The sequence below is a fragment of the Callithrix jacchus genome, chromosome 9 (genome assembly GCF_049354715.1).
Source record: "Callithrix jacchus isolate 240 chromosome 9, calJac240_pri, whole genome shotgun sequence".
Classification (NCBI taxonomy): domain Eukaryota; kingdom Metazoa; phylum Chordata; class Mammalia; order Primates; family Cebidae; genus Callithrix; species Callithrix jacchus.
This window is the reverse complement of record NC_133510.1, coordinates 135,192,839-135,219,974: the sequence shown is the minus strand read 5'-3', so window position 1 is coordinate 135,219,974 and position 27,136 is coordinate 135,192,839. Positions and strand designations below refer to the sequence as shown.

General features: G+C 48.5%; 1 protein-coding gene across 41 annotated transcripts in view; it reads right to left on the bottom strand.

Moving 5' to 3' along the window:
- EP400 (E1A binding protein p400) overlaps positions 1-21,217 on the bottom strand; it is a 131,327-nt gene extending 110,110 nt beyond the window's left edge. For 21 of the 41 annotated variants that reach the window (XM_035258235.3, XM_035258238.3, XM_035258247.3 and 18 more), the window contains exons 1-3: positions 21,130-21,217; positions 9,380-10,749; positions 7,787-7,897 (exon numbers count right to left, since the gene is read on the bottom strand). In XM_035258235.3, coding sequence (XP_035114126.1) covers positions 7,787-7,897; positions 9,380-10,714 — 1,446 coding nt within the window. In that variant the 5' untranslated portion in view covers positions 10,715-10,749; positions 21,130-21,217. The remainder of the gene's footprint in view (positions 1-7,786; positions 7,898-9,379; positions 10,750-21,129) is intronic. The other 20 variants (XM_035258242.3, XM_035258253.3, XM_078337806.1 and 17 more) reach the window with 1 other exon arrangement.
- Positions 21,218-27,136: the final 5,919 nt, after the last annotated feature.

Genomic DNA, 27,136 nt, shown 5'->3' with positions numbered 1-27,136 from the left:
CTACTCTTCTAATGTAGGTATTTATCAGTGTGGTCTCCAAATGCATTAATATGTTATATTCCTCCAGGCATTAGCAGTAAAGTTGCCCCATTAACAAATTTTCTGATAATCTCCAACTCAAAAGTTATCTTCTTTTTTTCAGGGAGTCGGGGAGATAGAATTTTGCTCGGTCACCAGGGGGGTGCAGTGGCACAATCTCAGCTCACTGCAACCTCTGCCTCCCGAATTCAAGCAATTCTTGTATTTTTAGTAGAGACAGGGTTTCACCATGTTGGCTGGACTGGTCTTAAACTCCTGACTTCAGGTGATCTGCCCGCCTCAGCCTCCCAAAGTGCTGGGATTACAGGTGTGAGCCATCCCACCCAGCCAAGAGTTACCTTCAACTGCATCAAACTCATTACAACGAGTACCTAAACAGCAGAATCAAATTATTATTCCCCACTGAAAGGAACCAGGCTCTTTGTTGAAATGACTGATTCCAGGGCTAGATCAAAAAATATACAAGATGAACCTTAAACAGCTTGTGCCGGAAAATAAAGAAGAACTCAGAAAGTAAGAGAGGTACGTTGAAAGTAGACTAGAGCCAGACTGAAAAGGCAACAATAGGTGAATCACAAATAACCACAGCATCAAAATAAATAATAACAAAACCACCGTAGGGGGGCTGGGCAGCAAATGACTGGCAAGGAGCATCAGGCAACTTCATGGAGTGATAGGAATGGAAACAGTGACCACTGTGTGGGTTGCACGGGTGTATGCATTTGTCAAAACTATGCAAACTGCTGACACTGAAGATCTGTGTGTTCTGCTTTTAAAGCATGCCTCAATTTAATGCAATTTACCATTTTTACAAACTAAAGAAAAACCACGTATCATTGTAAACAGATGTATCTGACAAAATTCAACATCTATTCATGATATACTAGGAGTAAAACGAAATTTTCTTATCTTGATAAAGAACATCTGCAAAATCTACAGTTAACATCTTAACGGTGAAAGACTACATGCTTTTGCCCTAAGATTGCAAAGATCATACTGAACGTCCTTGCCAATGCAATAAAAAGAAAAGGAATACAGATTGAGGCCGGGCGTGGTGGCTCACGCCTGTAATGCCAGCACATTGGGAGGCCGAGGTGGATGGATCACGAGGTCAGGAGATCAAGACCATCCTGGCCAAGATGGTGAAAACCCATCTCTAAAAAAATAAAAATTTAAATTAAAAATTAAAAAAAAAAAAAAGGAAATACAGATTGAAAAAGAAAAAAAATCCTGCTCTATATGCAGACAGGTTCTCTATGTAGAGAATCCCATGGGATCTACAAAAAAGGTCCTAAAACTAATAAATGAGTTTAGCAAGGTTGCAGAATGTAGGTTCAAATAATCAACTGTATATCTACTATAAGTAACCCCCCTATGGGCACCGAGGAATGAGAGCTAGGCAGAACCCTGGCACAGTTAGGGCTTGAGGAATATCTCACTTCATAGTGTTACCACTCAGCGATTTCCTTTTATATAATCCTTTACATAATCATATATTAGTTTATAGAAATAGGGCTTGACGAATCCCTTTATAGAATCCTCTATATGTAATCATATAACAGTTCATAGTATGAGTGCCTAAAGATATTTCCCTACATATATACCTATAATTATATCTTGGTTCATAATCGGAGGAATGCCTAGAGTGGACACAGTGCAGAGCATGAATTAAGGAATAAGCAGCTTATAGTCGGAGGAATGCCTAGAGCAGACACGGTGCAGAGCATGATTTAAGGGAAAACAGTTATACCAGGACAGGAATCCATGGCCCAGGCGGCAGCGTTCAGTATCGTAAAGACACCCGCTGTATGGCGGGCTTGGGGCGAGAGCCTCTCCTCCTGATACAGGAGTTGTAGGACCTTGCTCCAGTTCCTGTGGAAGGCCGCCCTCAGACCGGCAATCCACCTTGGTGACTGTGAACTCTATCAGCTCTTGCTACTGTGCTGCTCGAAAAGCATCTTCCTATAGAACCAGCAGGTGGCGGTAACCCTGACAGCTCTGTCACTGCTGTGTGACTTAAAGCATCCCCCCCATAAATCTTAGAAGTGGTTTCCCATAGATAGAGGTATCCCACAGTGTACCTTCTTCACTGCACATGGTCCACCTTCAAGCCTCAGTGACCAAATGGGGGTGGACCCCTTACTGCACACGGCCCTTGCCTCAATGACCTAATGGGGGTGGACCCCTTGCTGCACACGGCCCTTGCCTCAATGACCTAGTGGGGGTGGACCCCTTACTGCACACGGCCCTTGCCTTCGTGGGAACAGGCCCCTTGCTGCACACTGTCCACCTCCTGGCCTAGGTGACCTAATGAGGGCAGACCCCATGTTTTATTGCTCATGACCCTATCACTATCCTTAAAGATGACTTCACTCACTGCCCTGCCCCCAACCTATACACAACAAATACTCATGCTTCTGGACATTCGGGGCCTCGCCTGACTCCCTCATAGGTGGCGTGGCCCCCTGAACCCAGCTGCGTTTTCTTTATACTTCCGTGGCCTGTCTCTTTATTTCTCGGATCCTGCACCTCAGCACAGCATAAGGGACACCCCACGACCCTGCAGGGCACTCAGCCTTACATCTGGCTCCCAACGTGCCCTACAATCTACTTCCAATAAACAGCTGGAAATTTTTTTAAGTACTATGTATAAAACCCCCCAAAATTGGAATACTGAGGTATATATCTAACAAAATATATGTAGAATTAGTATGCCCAAAGTTACAAAACACTGACAAAAGAAATCAGAGAACACTGAAATAAATGGAGAGAGGGACCGTCTCCATGGACTGGAAGACTCATACTGTTTTCGTCTTGCTGTTGCTGTTGCTGTTTTAAAGCTAAGCCTTGAAGCAGACGCATATTGTTAAGATATCACTCCTCCCCAAACAGGTCAATAGACTCAACACAACTCTAGTCAAAATCCCAGCAGGATGTTTTGTAGGTATCAACAAGTTGATTCTAAAATTTGTACAAAATGAAAAAGGAACCAGAATGACATCATCACTGGTCATTAGAGAGATGCAAATCAAAACCACACTGAGACACCATCTCATGCCAGTTAGAATGGCGATCATTAAAAAATCTGGAGACAACAGATGCTGGAGAGGATGTGGAGAAAGAGGAACACTTTTACACTGCTGGTGGGAGTGTAAATTAGCTCAGCCATTGTGGAAGACAGTGTGGTGATTCCTCAAGGCCTTAGAAATAGAAATTCCATTTGACCCAGCAATCCCATCACTGCGTAAATACCCAGAGGATTATAAATCCTTCTATAATAAAAACATATGCACACCTATGTTCATTGTGGCACTGTTTACAATAGCAAAGACCGGGAACCAACCCAAATGCCCATCAGTGATAGACTGGACAAGGAAAATGTGGCACATATACACCATGGAATAGTATACAGCCATAAAAAATGATGAGTTTGTATCCTTTGGAGGGACATGGATGAATCTGGAAACCATCATTTTCAGCAAACTGACACAAGAACAGAAAATCAAACATCACATGTTATAGGTGGGGGTTGAACAATGAGAACACATGGACACGGGGAGCGGAGCATCACACATGGGGGGCCTGGGAAGGGACAGCTGGGGCGGGGTGGTGGTTGGGGAGGGATAACATGGGGAGAAATGCCAGATATAGGTGATGGGGGGAATGGAGGCAGCAAACCCCCTTGCCACATAAGTACCTACGCAACAACCCTGCATGATCTGCACATGTACCCCAGAACCTAAAGTACAATTTTTAAAAAGTGGAAAAAAAAGAAAAAGAACAAACTTGGAAAACTCACACTACTTGACGTCAAAACTTATATAAAACTATAGTAATCACAATAGTGTGGCACTGGCAGAGAGAAAAACACATAAAGAGAAGGGAAAATGAGAGAATCCAGAAACAGAACCATACCAATAGGGTCAACTAATCTCTGGCAGAAATGCAAGTCAACTCAACATACGTAACGTAACGTACTCTTTTTAGGAAATGGTCCTGAAACAAGTGAATATTCACATGCAAATGACTATTCTGATGTTTGCCATGTTACACAAAACATTACTCACAATAAATCATAGGTCCAAAAGTAAAACTATAAACCTTCTAGAAGAAAACATAAGAGAACATCTTTCTGGCCCTGGATGGAGCAGAGTTGATAGATATGGCATCGAAAGCAAATCCATAAAAGAAAAACGTGGTAAATTGTACTCCTACAAAATTTAAAACTTCTGCTCTGGAAAAGATGCTGTTAAGAGAAGAGAAAGACAAGCTAAAGACAGGAAAAAATATTTGCAAATCATGTAGCTGACAAAACACATGTCCATATCACATGAGGAACTTTTTTTTTTTTTTTTTGAGATGGAGTTTCACTCTTGTTACCCAGGCTGGAGTGCAATGGCGTGATCTCGGCTCACCGCAACCTCCGCCTCCTGGGTTCAGGCAATTCTCCTGCCTCAGCCTCCTGAGTAGCTGGGATTACAGGCACGCACCACCATGCCCAGCTAATTTTTTGTATTTTTAGTAGAAACGGGGTTTCACCATGTTGACCAGGATGGTCTCATCTGTTGACCTCGTGATCCACCTGCCTCGGCCTCCCAAAGTGCTGGGATTACAGGCGTGAGCCACCGCGCCCAGCATATTTTTGTATTTTTAGTAGAGACAGGGTATCACCATGTTGGCCAGGCTGGTCTCAAACTCCTGAGCTAAAGTATCTGCCTGTCTCAGCCTCCAAAAGCGCTGGGATTATAGGTGTGAGCCACCATGCCCAGCCTAATCTTTTTCTTTTTAGTAGAGACAGGGTCCCACTGTGTTGCCCAGGGTGGTTTTTTTTTTTTTTTTTTTTTTGAGATAGGGTTTCACTCTGTGGCCCAGGCTGCAATGCAGTGGCGCTATCTCAGCTCACTGCAACCTCCACCTCCTGGATTCAAGCAATTCTCGTGCCTCCTAAGAAGCTGGAATTACAGGCATGTGCCACCAGGCCCAGTTGATTTTTAGGAGAGATAGCGTTTCACCATGTTACCCAGGCTGGTCTCTACCTCCTGACCAGGTAATCCACCTGCCTCAGCCTCCCAGAGTGCTGGGACTACAGGCATGACCCATCACACCCAGGCCAAGTGGGTCTTAAATTCCTGGCCTCAAGTGATCCTCCCACCTTGGCCTCCCAAAGTGTTGGGATTATAGGCGTGAGCCACAGTGCCTGGCCCAGGCTGGTCTTAAATTTCTGGCCTTAAGCAATCCTCCCACCTCGGCTTCCCAAAGTACCTGGATTTCAGGTGTGTGCCACTACACCCAGCCAGTTTCTTAATCAAGTTCAACATACCCAGAAATCTGACCCCTAGGTTTTTGTTTGTTTTTAAATCAGGCAGTCCGCCCAAAGGAGAATAGTTTCAGAGAGACTCCTTGACTCCTAGGCATTTACCCAAATGAAATGAATGCCTATGTTGACACGATAAACTGCTGTACGTGTTATTTATGACAGCTTTTATTCCTAAATTCTAAAAACTGGAAACAAGCCAAATATTCTTCAACAGGTGAATGAATAAACAAACTCGGGCACATTCACACAATGGAATAGCACTCAGCAATAAAAAGAACAAATTAATGGCAAATAAAGTAGATGAATCCAAAATGCATTATCTTAAGTGAAAAAAGCCAGACTGAAAAGCAACCGAGACGAGGATTCCCTTGATACTCATTCTAGAAAAGGCAAAACCATTAGAGATGGAGAACAAAGGTCAAAGGAGGCTCAAAGGGTTGATGAGGGAACGTGATGGGAGCTGATGGGAACTGTTCTGTGTGGTGGTTACACAACTCAATGGAGTCGTCAAAATCCACATGTATAGACTAAAAACAGTGCGTTTTACTGAATGCAAATTAAGTAAGTTTAAACAAACATAAGCAAATACTGACAGTGACACATTACAGCCTGCTGATTCTAACAAATGTAGATGGAATGATGGAGTTAGAAAACCCATCATGGATTCTTTATAGTAACAGCTGATTCAGGCAAGACTCATCAATAGATGCTAGAACTAGTGGGCAAAAGTTTCATGAGATCCAGGATGTTCATACTCTCAAAGTATCTTCCCATAAATGACCCATCATTTACAAAAGGAAAAATAAAGAAATTTCCACTGACAGACCTAGTAGAAACCACCTTAATGAAGCGGTCAAAGTTAACATTACTAGTTATGGGACAAAGTGACAGCACGGCCTTCTGATAAAACACATTGAAACAGACATATCGTTACTTCCACAGCATTCTTCTTAGAAACACACGATCCAAACATGACACAAGAAAACATCAGACAATCCTACATCAAAGGACACTGTACAAAATAACTCGTCTACACTCTTCAAGGCCCAGGTCAAGGCCAAAGCCAAGGTCATGAAAGACTGAGAAACCAGCCCGGATTCAAGAGGCCAGAGAGGCAAGACAACCTGAGACTAGGCTGGGGGAAAGAAACACTACGAAAGACATCCTCGAGACAAAAGGTAAAATCTGAATATAAACTATGGATTAGAATATATTATTGTATTACTGTAAAACTTTCTGATTTTTATCACTCTACTGTGGTTACATAAGGGAATAACCTTATCTAATCCATGCTAAAGTATTTACAGATAAAGGAGTATGAGATGATGTTTTGTGTGTGTGTGTGTGTGTGTGTGTGTGTGTGTGTGTGTATGACAGTAAAAATAACACAAATGAGACAAAAACAACTGGTAAATTTGGTAAAGGGCAGAAGGTTTTTTTAAAAATAATCATTTCAACTATCATGTACATTTGAAATTACATCAAAATTTAAAATAACAACAAAAATTCCAAGGATGAAACTGCTTTCACAACCCAGCACAATCTATTCCAAAGCTAGTACAATTCTGGAATTTTTTCTTTTTTTTTTTTTGAGACAGAGTCTCCCTCTATTGTCCAGGCTGGAATGGAATGCAGTGGCGGAAACTCGGCTCACTGCAACCTCCACCTCTCAGGTTCAAGTGATTCTCCTGCCTCAGCCTCCCAAGTAACTGGGATTACAGGCGTGCACCACCAAGCCTGGCTAATTTTTATATTTTTAGTAGGAACAGGGTTTCACCATGTTGGCCAGGCTGGTCTGGAATTCCTGACCTCAGGTAATCTACCCACCTCAGTCTCCCAAAGTTCTGGGATTACAGGTGTGAGTGACCCATATTTTTAAATTCTTGAGGTTATTAATTTAACACTGAATAATTTGCAAAAAAATTTAAAATAATCAGTTTGCATTCACTTAACATCCATTTAGAGGCCTATGGTCCTGATGATTTCAGAAGCGTATTTCATTTCAGCATTTCCTCTAGCTATGGAAAATAACAATTTATCATCAGCTTGAATCTTTTTTTTTCTTTTTCTGTTTTGCACTGTTCTCTAAATACAAATAAAGGACACAAGAAAGAACCAACATTTAAAACACGGCACACAAGGAATCCTGAGCATACATTCAACAGGACTAAATATTAGATGGCATGCATGCTAAAGCTACCACTGCATTACAGGTATAAGAGAGGAAATAATGCACTGAGATCTGCGTCATCATTAGCTCATGCAACTTAATTTTATGATTTTATATGCAGGAAGATTTTTTACTGTTTAAAAATAAGAAATGTGCTCTGGAAAAAAATGCTGAAGAGCAAGTAATATATTGAAGGTTAAAATATCTGGATGAAGGAAAAGTTTGGGATGATACTACATTTTAGAACCATCGAAAAGTACCTGAATTGTTTGCTGCTGGGATGAAAAAGCAGCAGAAACCTTTGGCGGAAGCTGGGTTGCTATAGCAACGGGAGTCCCAGTCTGCCCATCCTTTCCTGTCACAACCTTTACCTGAGAGGAAATATTTTGAGAAAAAAAGGCAACATAATTTTTAAAACTGCTCAAAATATGTTAGAATTTTACTGCTGATAGCTCACTGACATTTGGGGTTTAAAATGGAAGGTTTGTATCCAATCCTGTAAAAGGACACTGAACTGAGATTGACAGCGCAACAACCCGACTCAAACTGCAAACCTTGCCAACCTCCAGTTTCAGTCACAGTGCAGCATGCTTAGATTCTGCAGCTTCACAGTGTGAAAATGCACATGGCAGCAGGCTTCAAGTAACAAAGCCTAACAACTCCACAGGAAATGTGCAGAATAGCCACTCTGTTATCTATAAGGTCAGAACAGCAAAGGTCTTTTTCAGCAGGAACAGGTAAGGGGGATTGAGCTTACAGACAACATTGGTATACAAACATAAGAGACATGGATTTTACTGTTGCAGGACAATCGAGGTGAAATCCGCAAAATAATCATATAAACCTGTTGAAAAACAAAACTGGTCCACCCTGGAAAAGGTGTTAAAGAAGACACAACAGGGCAAAGCCACACAAATACACCCATAGACAGCAGTAAGGACTGCTTGAGCAGAGAGACCAGCTTTTGTTCGCCAAAAGCAGATTTCTTTGCAGAAGGGCTACAGATTTAAATTATTTTGCTATGTCATAAAACAAGGTAAGCTCCACCAACATAGCATACACTACACAACACGAGGCACAAAGTACAGTGCGTCACAGTCCAATTCACTCACCCTGGTTTCCAGAAGTCTGACTCACCACCGTACTAAGAAATCTCTGTTGGGGGTTTATTAGGTGCCACTCTAGGCACCCAAAAGGTATACTCTCTAAAACAGAGTCACGCTTAAACATCACTCAACAGATACTTGTAAAAATAAGTTTAAAGTATGACCTCCCATCTTAAGACACCTAAAAATTGAGTAACTTCTCAAACATGGTTTTTTGCCATAACTGTATGAAGATCCCATATAAATACATCTAGTGACTTATGGCTGGCTATTATAAAAAGCTAGTGACGTCCATCTGTTTGAAAACCATGCTGATGGTGTTTTTACAGAGACTTAGAGTAAAATGTGAAACCTGGAAACGCAAACAAAGGGTGCTGTGCTTCACACGTTTGGCTGCTGGCAGCGTCAGCGTCAGCCAATGAACCACACACCCAGAACAAGGCAAAAAAAAGGACACACTTGCTGAGTTCTCTGAACCTGAGATGAATCCTTGCTGCTCGATGGAAACCTTGGGTGTTGAATACGCACTCATCACAGCGCAGCTCCGGCCCTTCCTCCTGACACACTTCCATGGTCAACAGCTCTTCCCATGGAGAGGCCAAACCCACTCTTCACTTTTACTTATGGATCAAATCCTTATGGAACCAAAATCTTATAAATACCACAGCTCAATAAGTTATACTTAATTCACTGCTGCATCACTCTGATAATCTAGAGGGTTTGCACAAATCAACTCCTGCTTCTTACCTCATCATTGATAACCTCAGATTTTTCTTTCTCCTCTTCCTCCTCCTCCTCCTCTTCTTCAATGTCCAAATCATTCTGCCTAAGATACGCTTGTAATGGGGCATAATGTTTCTTCTTGAAAGCTAAGAAATCCATCATATTCCCTTGAAAATGTTGCAAGAAAAACAGTTCAATCAAATACTCCTTGAAGACCTCCTTCAGAGCCTGCATCTCCTGGTAATGATAGTCCAGGCACTGCTTCCTCATCTGTGCCATCTCCGGAGAAGCTGGCGGAATCTCCTCTAACTTCTTGGGAGCCTTCTTCACTCCCGTGTTCCCCGCAGACGTGAGTGGGAGGCTGGAAAGGCCTGGGGGCATGGCAGTCCTGGAAGGGCTGGTGGGCGGGGGTGGGGAGGTCATCCCAAACCCCGCTGCGCCCCCAGCCCCAGGCAGCAGCACGCTGGGCGTCCTCTCAAAGCCCAGGGATCGGGGCAGCGGCGGCCCCTGCAGCACCTGCTGCTGCTGGACCAGCTGGCCCTGGATGATGCTGCTGATCTGAGGTGGCAGGTTGGCCGTGGTGATGTGGCTTGGGCTGGCCAGGGGCTGCAGGCCGGCCCCACCCGCAGCCGCAGGGCTTTGGGGTCCCAGGTGGTGGATGGTGCCCCCTGACTGTGTGTGGGGCTGGGAGAGTCTTCGCTCTCGGACCGTGATGGGCGTGCCCGCGTGCTGGAGCTGAACCTGGGCCCCCTGGGCGATCTGGGTGAGTCCTGACCCATCCTGAAACACAAAGTGTCCGCCACTGGATGGGCTCAAGCTGATCTGCCTCACCAGTACGCTGGCATCCACGAAGCCCCCGGTGGGGCTGCTGCTGCAGAGACCCAGCCCAGGGCCAGGGGCACCTGCACGCACATTCTGCAGGGCCTGCCCCGGCCCAGGGCTGGGCTGTGTGGGGCTCTGGGTCTGGACCTGCTGGGACAGGGGGGACGTGACCTGAATATATGACGGAGACCCGTGCTCAAACCGCCGAGGCTGAGTGCTGAACTGGAAGCCTGGAGAGGTGGGGCTGGGGAGCGGCAGTGGGGCCAGTGTGATCTGCTGGTTTCCCCCGACGACAGGGCCCACACTCTGCAGGGTGATGTTCACATTCTGCCCGGTCGCAGGGCTCCTACTCATCAGCTGCTGTATTTGATAACTGGGAGACTGGGGTGCCGACGGGCTGGCTGAGGGAGCGAAGGGAGCCGCGGGGGATGGGGGCGGGTTGGGGTGGGCCGGCTGCTCCTCACCCTCGCTGCCAGGGCAGGCCCTGGACCTCTGCAGCTGATGCTGGACGTTCTGAGGGCCAGTGCCATGGTGCATGATCACCTCCCTTCTGTATCCAATGGGTCGTTCTCCTAAAAATTACAATTACAATCAAGTTACTTGAGGGCAAACATGAGTGTTTACCACTTAGCACTGAAAAGGTACTCTGGGCCGGGCGCAGTGGCTCACACCTGTAATCCCAGCACTTTGGGTGGCCGAGGTGGGTGGATCACGAGGTCAAGAGATCGAGACCATCCTGGTCAACATGGTGAAACCACATCTCTACTAAAAATACAAAAAATTAACTGGGCATGGTGGCGCATGCCTATAATCCCAGCTACTTGGGAGGCTGAAGCAGGAGAATTGCCTGAACCCAGGAGGCAGAGGTTGCCGTGAGCCGAGATCGTGCCATTGCACTCCAGCCTGGGTAACAAGAGCGAAACTCGTCTCAAAAAAAAAAAAGAAAAGAAAAGGTACTCTGAAGGTATATTTTCACCACATCTGATTCAAATGACAGAGCTGACTTACATTCAGTACAGCACAGCTAGAGAAACGTGGCCTCAGTCACTGCTGAGCCTGGGGTGGGCCCCACAGGAGTGGGTGGGTAATCTAAACCACCTACTGTGGGACGTAGCGAGCATCGCTGACCTCAACAGCTAACCTGTGTGGGCGCTTTGTGAGACCAGGCCTACCCTCAAACCCTCAGGGCCACCCTGTGGGGTAGGCAATACTCATACCCCATTTGAAGGACTAGGAGTCAGAGCTACAGGAATATCTGTGAGCTGGTCAAGGCCACAAAGCCAGCAGACGGAAAGGCAAGGTCTGAACCCAACACTCATGCTGTGACCCATAAGCCCCTTTCCAGCCTCTGCCCACCTCTTCCCTGCTCACTGCTGCCCAGTGCCCAGGAGGCACTGTGACTCCTGCTGAACGAAGATGAGCAGCATCACCTCGCCAAAATATCCAGCCCTCCCCAGCCAGTAGTTCTTATCAACTTTCAGATTACCTCAACTGCAAACTCTCCTCTTATAAATCCAGCTGAAAGACACTGAGCCACAGTTGTGTGTCAGGCCCTGTGCTACTGCCGGAGAGTAGAGACAGACGTAGGTAAGACAGTCCTTGCCCTGGTGAGGCTGCCACCCTATGCCAGGAGCTAGGAGAAAACACGACATCAAGTCCTGGAATGGAAGGTGGGGAGTGGCCTCAGAGCTCAACGTTCTCTGTAAGAGCACACAAAGAAAAGAAACCGTGAGGTCTCAAGGGAGAGAGAAGGAGATGGCCAGGACCTGGCTCTGCAGAATCTCTGTGAGCTGTAGCATAATCTCAAAGGAGCTATAACCCAAACGTTGCTGAGCACAAGTGGACGAGAAACAGTAGTGGAAAAGCAGAAGGGACCACTGAGAAAAGTCAGCTTTCAGGACAGGACCAAGCAGAGGACAGAGCAGACAAGGGTAATCCTGGGATGAGACAGAGTGAGACCTGGGCTAAACTCCAGTGTCTGCAGAGGAAAGGAGGGCTAAAGGGAAGCAGTGAGCCCCATCACTGCAGCACCTCACCCCATCTGTTCCCCACTGTGGTCACCCTTTCTCCCCTAAGAAAAGCAAGGGTACAAATGCGGTGTTGAGTGGGGCCTGTCCCCCAAGTCAGTGCCAGTATTCCAAGAGGAGATGTGGGACACTGTCCACAGCAAGGGGGCAGCTGCTGCGTGGATCTATTTAATAGCTAATTTCTGTGATAAAGGAGCAAAAGTCTCATTCAAGTTTTCAAGGGAAGCAGATGGAGAAAAACTGACTCTTGATGGCACAGTTTAGCACTGAGCCAGTGGGTCAGAAGCCACACCATCCCCGATATTCTGGTTCACACTCAGGCCCACCACATAAGCCAGCCCGGTCTGGGTGCCACCATTTAAGACTTCTCAATTCCTGCTAGACACACCCAGCTGCCCTTGTCTTCCTGGGGTGCTGGCTGGACAGACACCAGAGAGTTTCTTCCTGCTTCCTCTAAAGACAATCAAGATCCCCATTCATTGCAAGGGCATCACTGCTTATCTCTATGAGAAAATATACAATGGATTTTTAAAAATCATGAACCTAGGCCGGGCACAGTGGCTCAAGCCTGTAATCCCAGCACTTTGGGAGGCCGAGGCAGGTGGATCACAAGGTCAAGAGATCGAGACCATCCTGCTCAACATGGTGAAACCCCGTCTCTACTAAAAATACAAAAAATTAGCTGGGCATGGTGGTGCATGCCTGTAATCCCAGCTACTCAGAGGCTGAGGCAGGAGAATTGCCTGAACCCAGGAGGCGGAGGTTGCGGTGAGCTGAGATCTCGCCATTGCACTCCAGCCGGGGTAACAAGAGCGAAACTCCATCTCAAAAAAAAAAAAAAAAATGAACCTAAAGAAGATGAAAAATGGCCAGGCATGGCCGGGCACAGTGACTCATGCCTGTAATCCAGCACTTTGGGAGGCCAAGACAGGCTGATCACTGTAGTGCCCAGCCCTACAGGGTCCTGTGAGCCCCTCTCTACAGGTGTGGAGATGAGAAACTGTGGAAATAAAAGACACAAGACACCAAGTAAGAGAAAACAGAGTTGGGCCCAGGGGTCCACCGCCAACCAAAGCACAGAGTCCGGCCGTGGCCCGAGGGCTTGGACACGCTGACTTTTACTGAGTACAAAGCAGAAGGCAGAGTAGGTAGGGTGAGGTAATGGTGGTCAGTGATAGGGTCAGGTAAGTCACGTGTCTTGCAGATAGGGGCCCAGGTCTTTCAAGTAGCAGATGGAGGAAACCTAACGCCTCAGCACTTTTCTCACACTGGTCAAGAAAGAACAAAGGCATTAAGATTTGTTGCTATTACTGATCATACCCTCTAAGAAGAAGAGGAACCAGGTGCAGAATCAGAACATCAAAGTAGACATGGATCGCTACCACTGAAGCACAGCATCACACACAGATAGTTAAGCCCCCGGGTGTCTGCAGTCCTACCTGACAGACGCCAGGCCCACCCCAAGAGCTTGGAGGAGTGGAGTTTTCTCCTAACTCCCCTGAGGAAGAGGACATCTCAGGCGTTCTGGACAGCTTCTCCAGCTGGCTAAACGGCGGGCGCTTTCCCAGCACTGGCACTGCCACACAGCCAAGGTACCCTCCAACAGCCCTTACGTGAGCGTGACAGAGGGCTTAGAGCATCTTGCCTTAGGATCACAATGTCACCTCAGTTCTATGCTTCATAACCTGATAATCAGTAAAGTTAAAAGGTTATACTGAGCACATATATTTTTGTGATTACATGTGAATAACTACGTGATTATTTATGATTATATACAGGAATAACTATGTAACTCTACCTCTAATTCTTTTCTTGTTCTGTGTTCCTATGGGAACAGGCTGAGGCTTCAGACCCTTGCCCTGGCACTTGTGGGGTCTCCCATGGGGTTTCCCTAAAACAGATCACAAAGTCAAGAGATCGAGATCATCCTGGTCAACATGGTAAAACCCTGTCTCTAATAAAAATACAAAAATTAGCTGAGCATGGTGATGTACGCCTGTAGTCCCAGCTACTCAGGAGGCTGACGCAGGAGACTCACTTGAACCCAGGAGTCGGAGGTTGCAGTGAGCCGAGATTGCGCCACAGCAATCCAGCCTGGCAACACAGCAAGACTATGTCTCAAAAAAAAAAAAAGGCCAGGCATGCCTCACACCTGTAATGCCAGCACCTGGGGAGGCTAAGGTAGGAGGATCACTTGAGGTCAGGAGTTCAAGACCAGCCTAGGCTACACATTGAGACCCCATAAAGAAAAATACAAAAATTAGCCAGCCATGGTGGCAGTGTGGTAGCCTGTAGTCTCAGCTAGTCAGGAGGCTAAAGGAGGAGATAGCTTTACCTTGAGGCCAGGAAATTGATGTTACAATGAAGAACACTTCTCAAAGAAAGAAGTTCTGGGCCGGGCGCAGTGGCTCACGCCTATAATCCCAGCACTTTGGGAGGCCGAGGCGGGTGGATCACGAGGTCAAGAGATCAAGACCATCCTGGTCAACATGGTGAAACCCCGTCTCTACTAAAAATACAAAAATTAGCTGGGCATGGTGGTACGCGCCTGTAGTCCCAGCTACTCAGGAGGCTGAGGCAGGAGAATTGCTTAAACCCAGGAGGCAGAGGTTGCGGTGAGCCAAGATTGTGCCATTGCACTCCAGTCTGGGTAACAACAGCAAAACTCCATCTCAAAAAAGAGAAAAAGAAGTTCTAAAACTTACGAGGCTCTGGCCGGGCGCGGTGGCTCACATCTGTAATCCCAGCACTTTGGGAGGCCGAGGCAGGTGGATCACCTGAGGTCAGGAGTTCGAGACCAGCCTGACCAACATGGTGAAACCCTGTCTCCATAAAAAAATCAAAAATAATTAAAAAAAATAAAACTTACAAGGCTCTTACAACTTTCAGGTACCTGGCTAAAATACATGTATATATGAAGTAAAAAACTACGGAATTTATAAATGCACAAGTATATTCCTAACAAACATTTAAGAAGTGCATAAGGGAAGAGCAGGACCACAGAGAAACCCATGAGCACGCCACTCCCACCATCCAGCAGAGAGCCCATCAGAGTGGGTGCAGGGGACAGGAGCTCGAGATGGGGCCAGTTAACAACACTTATCACTTTTTTTTTTTTTTGAGATGGCGGAGTCTTGCTCTGTCACCCAGGCTGGAGTGCAGTGGCGCAGTCTCAGCTCACTGCAACCTCCAACTCCCAGGTTCAAAAGATTCTCCTTCGTCAGCCTCCTGAGTAGCTGGGACTACAGGTGTACATCACCATGCTCAGCTAATTTTTGTATTTTTAGTAGAGACAGAGTTTCACCATGTTGGCCAGGATGGTCTCGCTCTCCTGACCTCGTGATCCACCTGCCTCGGCCTCCCAAAGTGCTGGGATTACAGGCGTGAGCCACCGCACCTGGCCAACAGTGTCTATTACTTTCAAAACAAGCTTCTGCTCCTGATCTTATTCAACAAGCATTATGACAGGAGATTAGTGTGAAATTGGCACAAAAGCTGAATCAACATGGGTAGAGTATATTCAGGATTTTTTCCTTTTTTTTTTTTTGAGACAGAGTTTCGCTCTTGTTACCCAGGCTGGAGTGCAATGGTGCGATCTCGGCTCACCACAACCTCCCCTTCCTGGGTTCAGGCAGTTCTCCTGCCTCAGCCTCCTGAGCAGCTGGGATTTCAGGCGTGAGCCACTGCGCCCGGCCAGGTTATTCCTTACAAAACATCCCCGGAATGTCAAAGGAGATCAATAAGAGAAAATGAGGCTGGAAAGAAATTCTCTCACATACAGGAAGTCACAAATCCAGGGTAAAGGTAAGAACTGGGAATTTTAAAGTTATGTTACAAAAACAAATTAATGAATTGAGAAAATTTAGCTTAAACTCTCATCACAAATCATACAACAAAATAAATTAAGCGCCGGGTATGGTGGCTCACACCAGAAATCCTCGCACTTTGGAAGCCCAAGGCGGGCGGATCACTAGAGGTCAGAAGTTCAACACCAGCCTGACCAATCTGGTGAAACCCATCTCTACTAAAAATACAAAAAATTAGCTAGGCTCAGTGTCGGATGCCTGTAGTCCCAGCTACTTAGGAGGCTGAGGAAGGAGAACTGTTTGAACCAGGGAGGCAGAGAGGCAGTGAGCCGAGATCGTACCACTGCACTCCTGGTTGACAGAGCAAGACTCTTGTCTAAAAAAAGAAAAAGTTAAATAAGATGGAAGTGAGGATATGCGAAGACCTTCCCTTACACTCTGAACATAAATGATTTTAAAACTTTATTTTTAAAACAATGCACCAAGATAAGATAAAAAAAACATCCCTTGACTAGATATAAAGCAGAAACCCATGAAGGAAAGCCTGAGATTACAGGCCCAACAGATGCTGGGTCCAGAAGAGAACACTGAAAACCAGGATTTCAACTCCTAAAGGCAATGGGTACAGAAACGCCTCTACAGATTACTGAGAGGCAAGGCTCCCCAAGGGAAACCAGGGACTGGGTCACTGCTCTTCCTCTTCCTCTTTTAGTAAAAAGAGGCTAAAAAGGCCAGGCGACATGGCTCACGCCTGAAATCCCAGCACTTTGGGAGGCCAAGGAGGGCAGATCACCTGATTCAGGAGTTCGAGACCTGCCTGGCAAATATGGCGAAACCCGGTCTCTACTAAAAATACAAAAAAAAAAAATTAGCCAGTCGGAGTGGTGGGCATCTGTAATCCCAGCTACTCGGGAGACTGAGGCAGCAGAATCACTTGAACACAGGAGGTGGAGGTTGCAGTGAGCTGAGATCACGCCATTGCACTATAGCTAGGAAACAAGAACAAAATTCCGTCTCAAAGAAAAAGAGGCTGAAAAGCTCTATCAGCCTACCTCAGGCTGCAGCCAGCTGCTAGCTGTGAAGCAGGTCCACCCAAGCACACACTACCATCAGCACTGAGACTTACTGTGGAGCCTCAATGGAAATAAGATGCTGTGTTTCCCACTGAGGACCCCAGAGGCTGAGCTGGGACAGAGAAGGCAAAGGTTAATTCCCATACAAAAGAAGCCCTAAAACGAAGCTGAGGGACAAGGGGGCAGAGAGAGAAAACAGAAGAGTTTCCATGAAGGGAACAGAATGATGGACAACTGTGGACGGTCCTTACGAAGACACCTTGGCGGCCAGCATCGGATGCCAAACCTTGCACAAACGAAGGCAAGACCTGGTAACTACATCCTTCCCAAACAGCCCCACCTGCAACTTGACTCAAGCCACTCTCTCACCTTTCATCTCTGCCTCCTGGGGTCTACCTACAGCATGACCTACCTGCTGCACTAACGCTTCCCTCCTCTAACTCATTAGCATTCCAAGCCAATACTAAAGCGCCACTTCTTTTTTTTTTTTTTTTGAGACAGAGTCTCACTTTGTCCCAGGCACCAGGCACAATCTTGGCTCACTGCAAACTCCACCTCCCAGGTTCAAGCAATTCATCTGCCTCAGCCTCCTGGGTAGCTGAGACCACAGGCACGCGCCATCACACCCAGCTAATTTTTGTATTTTTTTTTAGTAGAGACGGGGTTTCACCATGTTGGCCAGGATGGTCTCAATCTCTTGACCTCGTGATCTGTCTGCCTCAGCCTCCCAAAGTGCTGGGATTACAGGCTTGAGCCACTGCACCCGGAGGAAGTGCCACTTCTAATTATTAACCCCATCTGTATGCCTAGGTCCCTACCAAATCCACCTGTTTTTAAAAAAAGAACTTTTGCATTAATCTACTTACCCAACAAATAGTTACTGCGCATTTACTGTGCCAGACTGTCCAACACACTGGGGATCTAAGAGTGAACAAGACAGCCGGGTGCGGTGGCTCACGCCTGTAATCCCAGCACTTTGGGAGGCCGAGGCGGGTGGATCACGAGGTCAAAAGATTGAGACCATCCTGGTCAACAAGGTGAAACCCCGTCTCTACTAAAAATACAAAAAATTAGCTGGACGTGATGGTGTGTGCCTGTAATCCCAGCTACTCAGGAGGCTGAGGCAGGAGAACTGCCTGAACCCAGGAGGCGGAGGTTGCGGTGAACCGAGATGGCACCATTGCACTCCAGCCTGGGTAGCAAGAGCGAAACTCCATCTCAAAAAAAAAAAAAAAGAGTGAACAAGACAAAGTGGCCCATGCCAGGTACCAAGTGCAACGGAAGAGACTCTGCAGAGAGGGGAGAGCTACCGCGTGGAGCCAGGCCAGTTGCTGTTACACAGGGCAATGAAGGAAGGCCTCTCTGAAGAGAGAATTTTGAAAGGAGAACACACTGGATGAGAGTGAGACCCGTGCCCAAGTAGGGCCCAATGTGCTAGCAGAAGCAACACGTGCCCAAGCCGTGAGCCAGGTGTGGATGGTGGCTCAAGCAGAGTGGCCGGAGCCATAAGGTGAGGAGTGGGGTGCTGGGTCACAATGCCATAGAGACCGCAGAGACCTGGTCACAAATGGCCTCCCGAAACTGCCTTCGGAACTCTGGCCTTTGGTCTGAAGGGAGCAGAGAAGTACATGATGTGATGTCTGTGTAAACACATCGCCCAGCTGCTGCGCTGAGAGTAAACGCAAAAGTCAGGTTTGAGAGCACTCGAGAAAGCACCGACGGGTCAGATTTAGGACGCAGAAGAAACGCACAGTTCACTGTAAGGTGCTGTAACCAGAGCAACAGGAAGAGCAAAGCTGCCCCTGACTGAGGTCATGTAAAAGGGGCAGCATGGCTGGAAAGACCCAGCCGGATGTAACGCAGGCCATGCCAACATGTGATACTCAGTCATGATACATGGGTCTATTACCCGGGACTTACAGACCAGAGAAAGGGTCTGAGGATGGCCCTGAGTCAGTGTAGCATTTACCGGGAACAGAGATGAGAAGGGACCCGCTAGGAGACTGGGGTAGCAGCCAGTAAGCTAAGTGGGGAACCATTCAAGAGGGGTGTCTCCATGCCTGAGGGAGATCATGTTTTAAGGAAGCCATGAGCTGCTAAGAGGCTGCTGAAGGGGGACCTGGCAACGTGGAGGCACCAGAATCCCAAAGGAGTTGTTTCAGTGGCGGGAGAGGAACCAAAAGCTTAAATGAAGTTGGCTTAAGAGACCATGAGGAGAGAAAATGGTGACAGACACAAAATCCTGGATCTTGGTACGATGTAAAGCTAGGACCGCAGAAGGGTAGCTGGGGGGGTCTGGGGCTCAAGGGTCTGCCTGTGAATGAGAATTCTCTGGAGAGAAGGTTAGCTGAAGGCAAGACTGAAGAATACTAGGGCTATGGCCTTGAGTAGACAAGGAAGAGCTGACCCAGCAATACAAGAGATAACATGAAAAATCTTTCACAGAGAACAGCACCAACGAAGGTCCATGTAGAAGTTTGAATGGCACATCATTGTGCCAACTCTATGTTTTAAGGCACAAAAAATCGTATCACATAATCCCAATTACTTAAATTAGAAAGAAAGGCCATAAGGAAATCATTAGTTGTACTTATCTCTGGGAAGTAGAATGACTTATAATTTTTTAAAACATATTTTTGTTTCTCCCAGGTGTTCAGAGTGTCCCACAGAAAAATTACAAAAATCATTTTATTGCACATATTCTGCAAAAAAAAAAAAAACCCAGAGAACACAGGTCAACAAAAAAGAATACAAGTCATCCATGAACCCAGAGACGCCCCATTAGCGTTGCCATATGCGGTGTCTGGCGCCTACAGTCCCAGCATTGGAAGGCCAAGAAGGGAGGATTGTTTGAGCTTAGGAGTTCGAGACCGGCCTGAGCAACAAAGCAAGAGCCCATTTCAAAAAATTAAAATTTGGCCGGGCATGGAGGCTCACGCCCGTAATCCCAGAACGTTGGGAAGCTGAGGCGAGAGGATTGCCTGGGCTCAGAGTTCGAGACCAGCCTGGGCAACACGGTGAAACCCCGGTCTGTACTAAAACACAAAAATGTGGCCGGCCGTGGCGGCGCGCGCCTGTAGTCACAGCCACTCGGGAGGCTGAGGCAGAAGAATCGCTTGACCCCGGGAGGCGGAGGTTGCAGAGAGCCGAGATCGCGCCACTGCACTCCGCCCTGGCGACAGCGCAAGATTCCGTCTCCCAAAAAATACACCAATAAACAAAAATAAAAAAGTAGCCGGGCGTGGAGGCCCACGCCTGTGGTCCCAGCTGCCCGGGAGGTCGAGGCTGCAGCGAGCCGGGATCGCGCCGCCGCGCTCCGGCCTGACACACAGCGGGACACCGTCTCCAACAGCAAAACCAAGCGCCGGGATGCGCTCCTTTCCTGCCACCGACCAGGCGGCGGCGGGGCGCAGGTGTGAGGAAGGCGATCCCGGACGCCGGGGCCGCCGGAGCCGCAAGCGCCAAGGCTCGGCCGGGAGGGCCAGGCGGGTCTCCGCCGACGAGGAGCGGCTTCGGACCGTCCCGCAGCCCCCGACGCGCGCGGCGCAGGGTTCTCAGCCCCTGGGTGCATCCCCCCGCCGCCCCTCCGGCAAGGGGCTCTGCACGTCCCACCCCCGCACGTCAGAGCCGCGTCCGTGACCGCTGGGGAAGCACACGCGCTCGCCAGGGGCAACAGCCACCCCCGCAGCCCCGAGAACCAGGAGGCGCGGGCCGGAATGGCCGGGTTCCCGCAAGGCCGCCGCGCCCAGCTGCCCTCGGCCACGCCCCCAGCCCGGGAGCCCGGGGCCCAGGGAAACGGGCGCGGATCGCGCGACCTCTCGGCTGCGGGCGCTACGACGCAAAAGCCCCGGGCCCGTGGGCCTCAGACCAGCCGCCAGTCCGGGGTCGCACACGGCAGCCGCCACGGCCTGGTCCCCACGCGACGCCCGAGGCCGGCCGGAGAGCGGGCAGTGTAGGCCCGCGGCCGCCGCTCTGCGACCCCGGGCCCTGCGCGCCGCCGCCCGGAGAGCTTCCCGCGCCCGTCCCGCGCCTCCGCCCTCACTTACCCTGGGCCTGCGAGCTGCGCTCCGGCCGCGTCAGGACGGCTGAACTGGAAGCGGCGCCGCAGCCGCTCGGAGCATCCGGGGCAGCGGCGGGAGGAAGCGCCGGCGCGGCCGCTACGGCGAGCCGGAAGGGACGCGCGTCGCCGCGCCCGTAGCTGCGCTTCCGCGGCGCCGAACCGACCGCGCGAGGGCGCAGGAGAACCAAGGTGTCGCGACACTGCTGGGTGGGAGGGGGCGGGGCCGAGGCCGAGACTGATGCGGGGGCGGGGCCAAGACTGAGGAAGGCGGGGCGGGGCCGAGATTGACGGGGCGGAGGCGGAGACTGAAGGAGGCGCAGCAGCCCGGCTTTTCCACGCGCAGTTCGGGCAACGAGCCCACGTGAAACAGAAGTGGCCTGCCGGCTCACACTCTCTGCAGATTCACCAAATGAACCAGGCTCACATGGAAGACCCAAACCCTGTGTGGCCCAAGCTGGCCTCGAACTCCTGGGCTCCAGTGATCCTCCTGCCTTAGTCTCCCAAATAGGTAGCACCATAGACTCGCACCACCACACCCGGCTAATTTTTTCTATTTTTAGTACAGACGGGATTTCATCAAGTTAGCCAGGCTGGTCTCGATCTCTTGACCTCAGGCAATCCGCCTGCCTCGGTCTTCCAAAGTACTGGGATTACAGGCGTGAGCCACCAAGCCCAGCCAAAAACGATAAAACACTTTCTCAAAAACATAGACGTGGCTCAAGCCTGTAATCCCAGCACTTTGGGAGGCCGAGGCGGGTGGATCACGAGGTCAAGAGATCTAGGCCATCCTGCTCAACATGGTGAAACCCTGTCTCTACTAAAAATACAAAAAATCAGCTGGGCATGGTGGTGCGTGCGTGTAATCCCAGCTACTCGCTGAGGCTGAGGCAGGAGAATTGCCTGAACCCAGGAGGCGGAGGTTGCGGTGAGCCGAGATCGCGCCATTGCACTCCAGCCTGGGTAATGAGAGCAAAACTCCGTCTCAAAAAAAAAAAAAAAAGAAAGAATTTACAACCAAGCAATAAAAGGCCAGTCGTGGTGGCTTTTCCCTGTGATTCCAGCACTTTGGGAGGCTGAGGCAGATGTATCCCTTGAGCCCAAGAGTCCAAGACCAGCCTCGGCAACATGGAGAGACCCCACCTCTACAAAAAGTTTTACAATTAGCCAGTCATGGCAGCACACACCTGTAGTCCCAGCTGCTTGGGAGTCTGAGGAGGGAGGATCACTTGAGCCCAAGGAGGCTGAGGGTATAGGAAGCCATGATCATGCCTCTGCACTCCAGTCTGGGTAACAGAGTGAGACTCTGTCACAAGAAAGAAAATTTAAACATGGACGAAGGACTTGAATATGTATGCTTCAAAAGATGTATAAATGACCAAGCACAGGAGAAAGTGTTCGTGTCATTAGACAGGAAGGAAACACAAATCAAAACCACAACTAAATCCCACTTCATCCACTCGGATGGCTGGACTCAAAACGTCAGTAACAGGCCCAGTATGGCGGCTCACGCCTGCAATCCCAATGCTTTTGTGGGCTAAAGAGGGAGGCTCGCCGGAGCCCAAGAGTTCAAGACCAGCCCAGGCATCATAGCAAGACCCTATCTCGACAAAAAATTTAAAAATCAGCCAGGTATGCTGCTGCGCATCTGCAATCCCTGCTGCTTGAGAGGGCGAGGCAAGGGGATGGCGTGAGCCCAGCAGTTCCAGGCTGCAGTGAGCTGTGACTGCACCACTGCACTCGAGCCTGGGCAACAGAGCAAGACCCTGACTGAAGGGAGAAAATAGGTAACAGCAGTGCAGGTGAGAATGTGCAGAAGTCAGAACCCTCATACACTGCCCCTTTGGAAAACAGGTGGCAGTTCCTCAACAAGTTAGACACGTGCCCCTCGAATAGGTACAACCGTTACATAACAATAAAGAAAAAGTCAAACACACATGGTGTTTCAGAAAAAAAGCTATTTTAAAAAAAGTTAAACATAGAGTTACTACTACACGGCCCAGCTATCCCACTCGTGAGGTTGTACCCAAGGGAAAAGCCCATATCCGCAGAAAAGTATGTACACAAATGTTCTTAGGGGCGTTATTCAGAATCGCCAAAACGTGGAAATAACCCAAATATCCATCAGCGGATAAGTAGCCAAAGAAAATGTCATACATCCATATAATCGAATATTATCCAGCACAGAAGGAAGGGCTGGGGAAGGAGGAAGCGCTGACAAAGGATGAAACTGGGATGGACCTTGAACACATCACCCTGCAGGAAAAGCCAGGCAGACACAGAAGGCCGCACATCGTTTCACTCCGTTGATACAAAATCCACAGAGTTCAGGAATTCATCGAGGTGGGATGTGGGTTAGGCCAGGCACGTTGACTCACGCCGGTAATCCCAGCATGTCTGCGATTTGCCAAGGCAGGCAGGTCACCTGAGATCAGGAGTTCAAAACCAGCCTGGCCAACATGGTGAAACTCCGTCTCTACTAAAAATACAAAAATTGGCCAGGTATGGCGGCTCACACCTGTAATCCCAGCACTTTGGAAGGCCAAGGCAGGTGGATCACAAGTCAGCAGATCACCAGTGTGGCCAATATGATGAAACCCCACCTCTACTAAAAAAAAAAAAAAAATACAAAAACTAGCTGGGCATGGTGGCAGGTGCCTATAGTCCCAGCTACTTGGGAGGCTGAGGCAGGAGAATTGCTTGAACCCAGGAGACAGAGGTTGCAGAGAGCCAAGATCACACCACTGCACTCCAGCCTGGGAGATAGAGTGAGACTCTGTCTCAAAAAATATATATACAAAAATTAGCCGCACGTGGTGGTGCATGCCTGTAATCCCAGCTACTTGGGAGGCTGAGATACAAGAATTGCTTGAGCCCAGGAGGTGGAGGTTTTAGTGAGTCAGGATTGAGCCATTACACTGCACCCTGGGCAACAGAGCAAGACTCCATCTCAAAAATAAACAAAGAAAGTAAATTAGTGGTTGCGGGGGGGACTGTGGGGAGAGGACAGGCAGTGACTGCAAATAAATGTGAGGGCTCCTTTTTGGGTTATAAAAATGTTCTGAAATGAGATAGTGTTGATGGTTACACAACTTTATAAATTTACCAAAAGTCACTGAATTGGCAAGGCATGGTGGCTCACACCTGTAATCCCAGCACTTTGGGAGTCTGAGGCAAGCAGATCACGAGGTCAGGAGTTCGAGCCCAGCCTGGCCAACATAGTCAAACTCTGTCTTTACTAAAAATACAAAAAACAGCTGGGTGTGGTGGCAGACGCTTGTAATCCCAGCTACTGGGGAGGCGGAGGCAGAAGGATCACTTGAACCCAGGAGGCGGAGGTTGCTCTCCAGCCTGGGTGACAAGAACAAGACTACAACTCAAGAAAAAGAAGGTGACTGAATTGTATACTTGAAAAGGGCGAATGTTATGGCATGCATGTGAATTATGTCTGAATGTATTTTTTAAAGAAGAAACATGGGCTGCGAGGTGAAGCGATGAACATTTCTTTCAACACACTGGAGTTTTGGCTGGGCACAGCATCTCATACCTGGAATCCCGGCACTCTGAGAGGCTGAGATGAGAGGATCACTTGAACCCAGGAGTTTAAGGCCAGTCTGGCCAACATAGTGAGACCTCACCTCCACAAAATACAAATAAAATAAACTGAAAAATTTAAAGAGAAAAAAAACTGGCTATAAAAGGGAAGAGGCGGAGGGAAGGCTGAAGGGGATAAAATGAGTTGGGTGGCAGGAGTGATTCTGCACGTTCGAGTGCTGTGAGGCAGCAGACATGCCGAAGGTACGAAGACATTCCAAGTGCGAGCTCTGAGCGGGCAGGACAGTGGCGGGGGGTGGACCGAGGGCGCTGGCACTAGAGGGGAAGCCCCTTCCACTGCAAAGCAGGAAGCGCAAGCCTGGGTGGGGACAAGAGGATGGGGAGCTGCATTTCCCGGCGTCCGTTCTCTCATGGAGTGGGAGTGACCCGTCTGCTGAGAGCGTGGGACAGTGGTCACCGGTGTGAGGAGCATGGAGGCGATGAGGTATGTTGGAGAAAAGGCACGGATTTAGGGAAGTGCCATGGGACTGTCTGCCAGGGAACTCTGGGTGACTGCTGAACTGTACTCAGGAGGCTGAGGCACGAGAATCGCTTGAGCCCAGGGGCTGGAGGTTGCAGTGAGCTGAGATCGCATCGTTGCACTCCAGCCTGGGTGACAGAGCGAGACACCATTACAAAAAAAAAAAAAAGGCCAGCAGTTGGGTAAAACCACGGCTAGGGGCGTTCATGCCATGCCCCGTCTCAAGGAGGTGCAGAATCCTGAAAGGGTGGACTGTGGAATCTAGGCGGGGGCAGCCAGGATGAAGTGGCTGACAGAGAGAGAAGAGGAGTCAGTGATGTGGAGGGTAACTCAGCCATGAGTACAGGGTTCGGGACCAAGTCGCAGGCGGTGCTGCCCAGTGGGGACGTGGGGCATCACCGCACAGTGGACGTTTCCATCCTGGCTCATCCACGCTGACAGAGCCATCATCGTGCCCGTCCCCACCTGACTTCCTGCTTCATTCCCGGGCACGAAATCCTGAGTGCAGTTAAGTGAAATGACAGGTTTGGCAAATTTTTCAGAGTGGCCATTTCAATGAGAAGCTATTAATTTTGGTGAAAATCAACGTGTTCTTTTTTTCTTTCACTTTTTGCATCTGAAGAAATCTCTGGGCCTGGAACAGTAGCTCACAATCCCAGCGCATTGGGATGCTGACACAGGAAGATCAGTAGAGGCCTGGAGTTTGAGACCACCTGGGCAACATAGCAAGACCCTGTCTCTAAAAAAGAAAAAAAAATTTTTTTTTTAATTAGCCTGGCAGGGTGGCACGCCTGTAGGATCGCTCGCGCCCAGAAGACAGACGCTCTTCTGCACTGTGATTGCACCGCTGAACTCCAGCCTGGGCGATAGAGCAAGACCTTGTCTCAAATAGAAAAAAAAGAGAGCTGGGCGCAGTGGCTCAAGCCTGTAATCCCAGCACTTTGAGAGGCCGAGGCAAGTGGATCACGAGGTCAAGAGATCGAGCCCATCCTGCTCAACATGGTGAAACCCCGTCTCTATTAAAAATACAAAAAATTCGCTGGGCACAGTGGTGCGTGCCTGTAATCCCAGCTACTCAGGAGGCTGAGGCAGGAGAATTGCCTGAACCCAGGAGGCGGAGGTTGCGGTGAGCCGAGATTGCGCCATTGCACTCCAGCCTGGGTAACAAGAGCAAAACTCCGTCTCAAAAAAAAAAAAGAAAAAGAAACCTTTTGACGACCACAGAGCAGTGAAAACATTATCCGGGTTTGTTGGAGACACACTGCCATCCTTGCAGAAGTTCAGGCATGCTTACATATGCACGGAACTCTCCAGAAGCCACAGGACACTGGCAAGAGCAGTGGCCTCGGGACAAGGATGCTATTAGAGAATGAAAGGCAACTTCCCTTTTATGTTTTTTATTTCCTTCCTTGAATACATATTATTATTTTTTTTTTGGGTGGGGGAGGAAGGTAGGAAGGAAGGGAATAAGGACGGTAGGGAGGAAGGAAGGGATGAAGGAAGGAAGGGAGGAAGCGAGGAGGGAGGGAGGGAGGGAAGGGAAGAAAGGAAATCAAGCAATGAAAGAGACATTGCCGACCTGGATCTAGAGGTTTACAAGTTGATTTCTTTTTTTTTGAGAGAAGGAAAGAAAAAAAAAATAAGTAAAGGAGAGGAAGAAAGAGGAAGAGAAAGAGGGAGAGTAAATGGAAATATTGCTTTATTTTGAAAAAATTGGGTATTAATAATGGCCAATCAATGTTTCATTTAAACTAATGGGTAGGTGTGATGTGGTATTGACAAGAATGTATATTTTGTGTATTTGAAGTGGGGAGCTCTATAAATATTTATTAAGTTTACTTGTTCTGGATCTGAGTTCGAGTCCTTGATATCCTTATTATGTCTCATTGAATCTAAGTCTCCTATCTGGGCGTTAGGATCG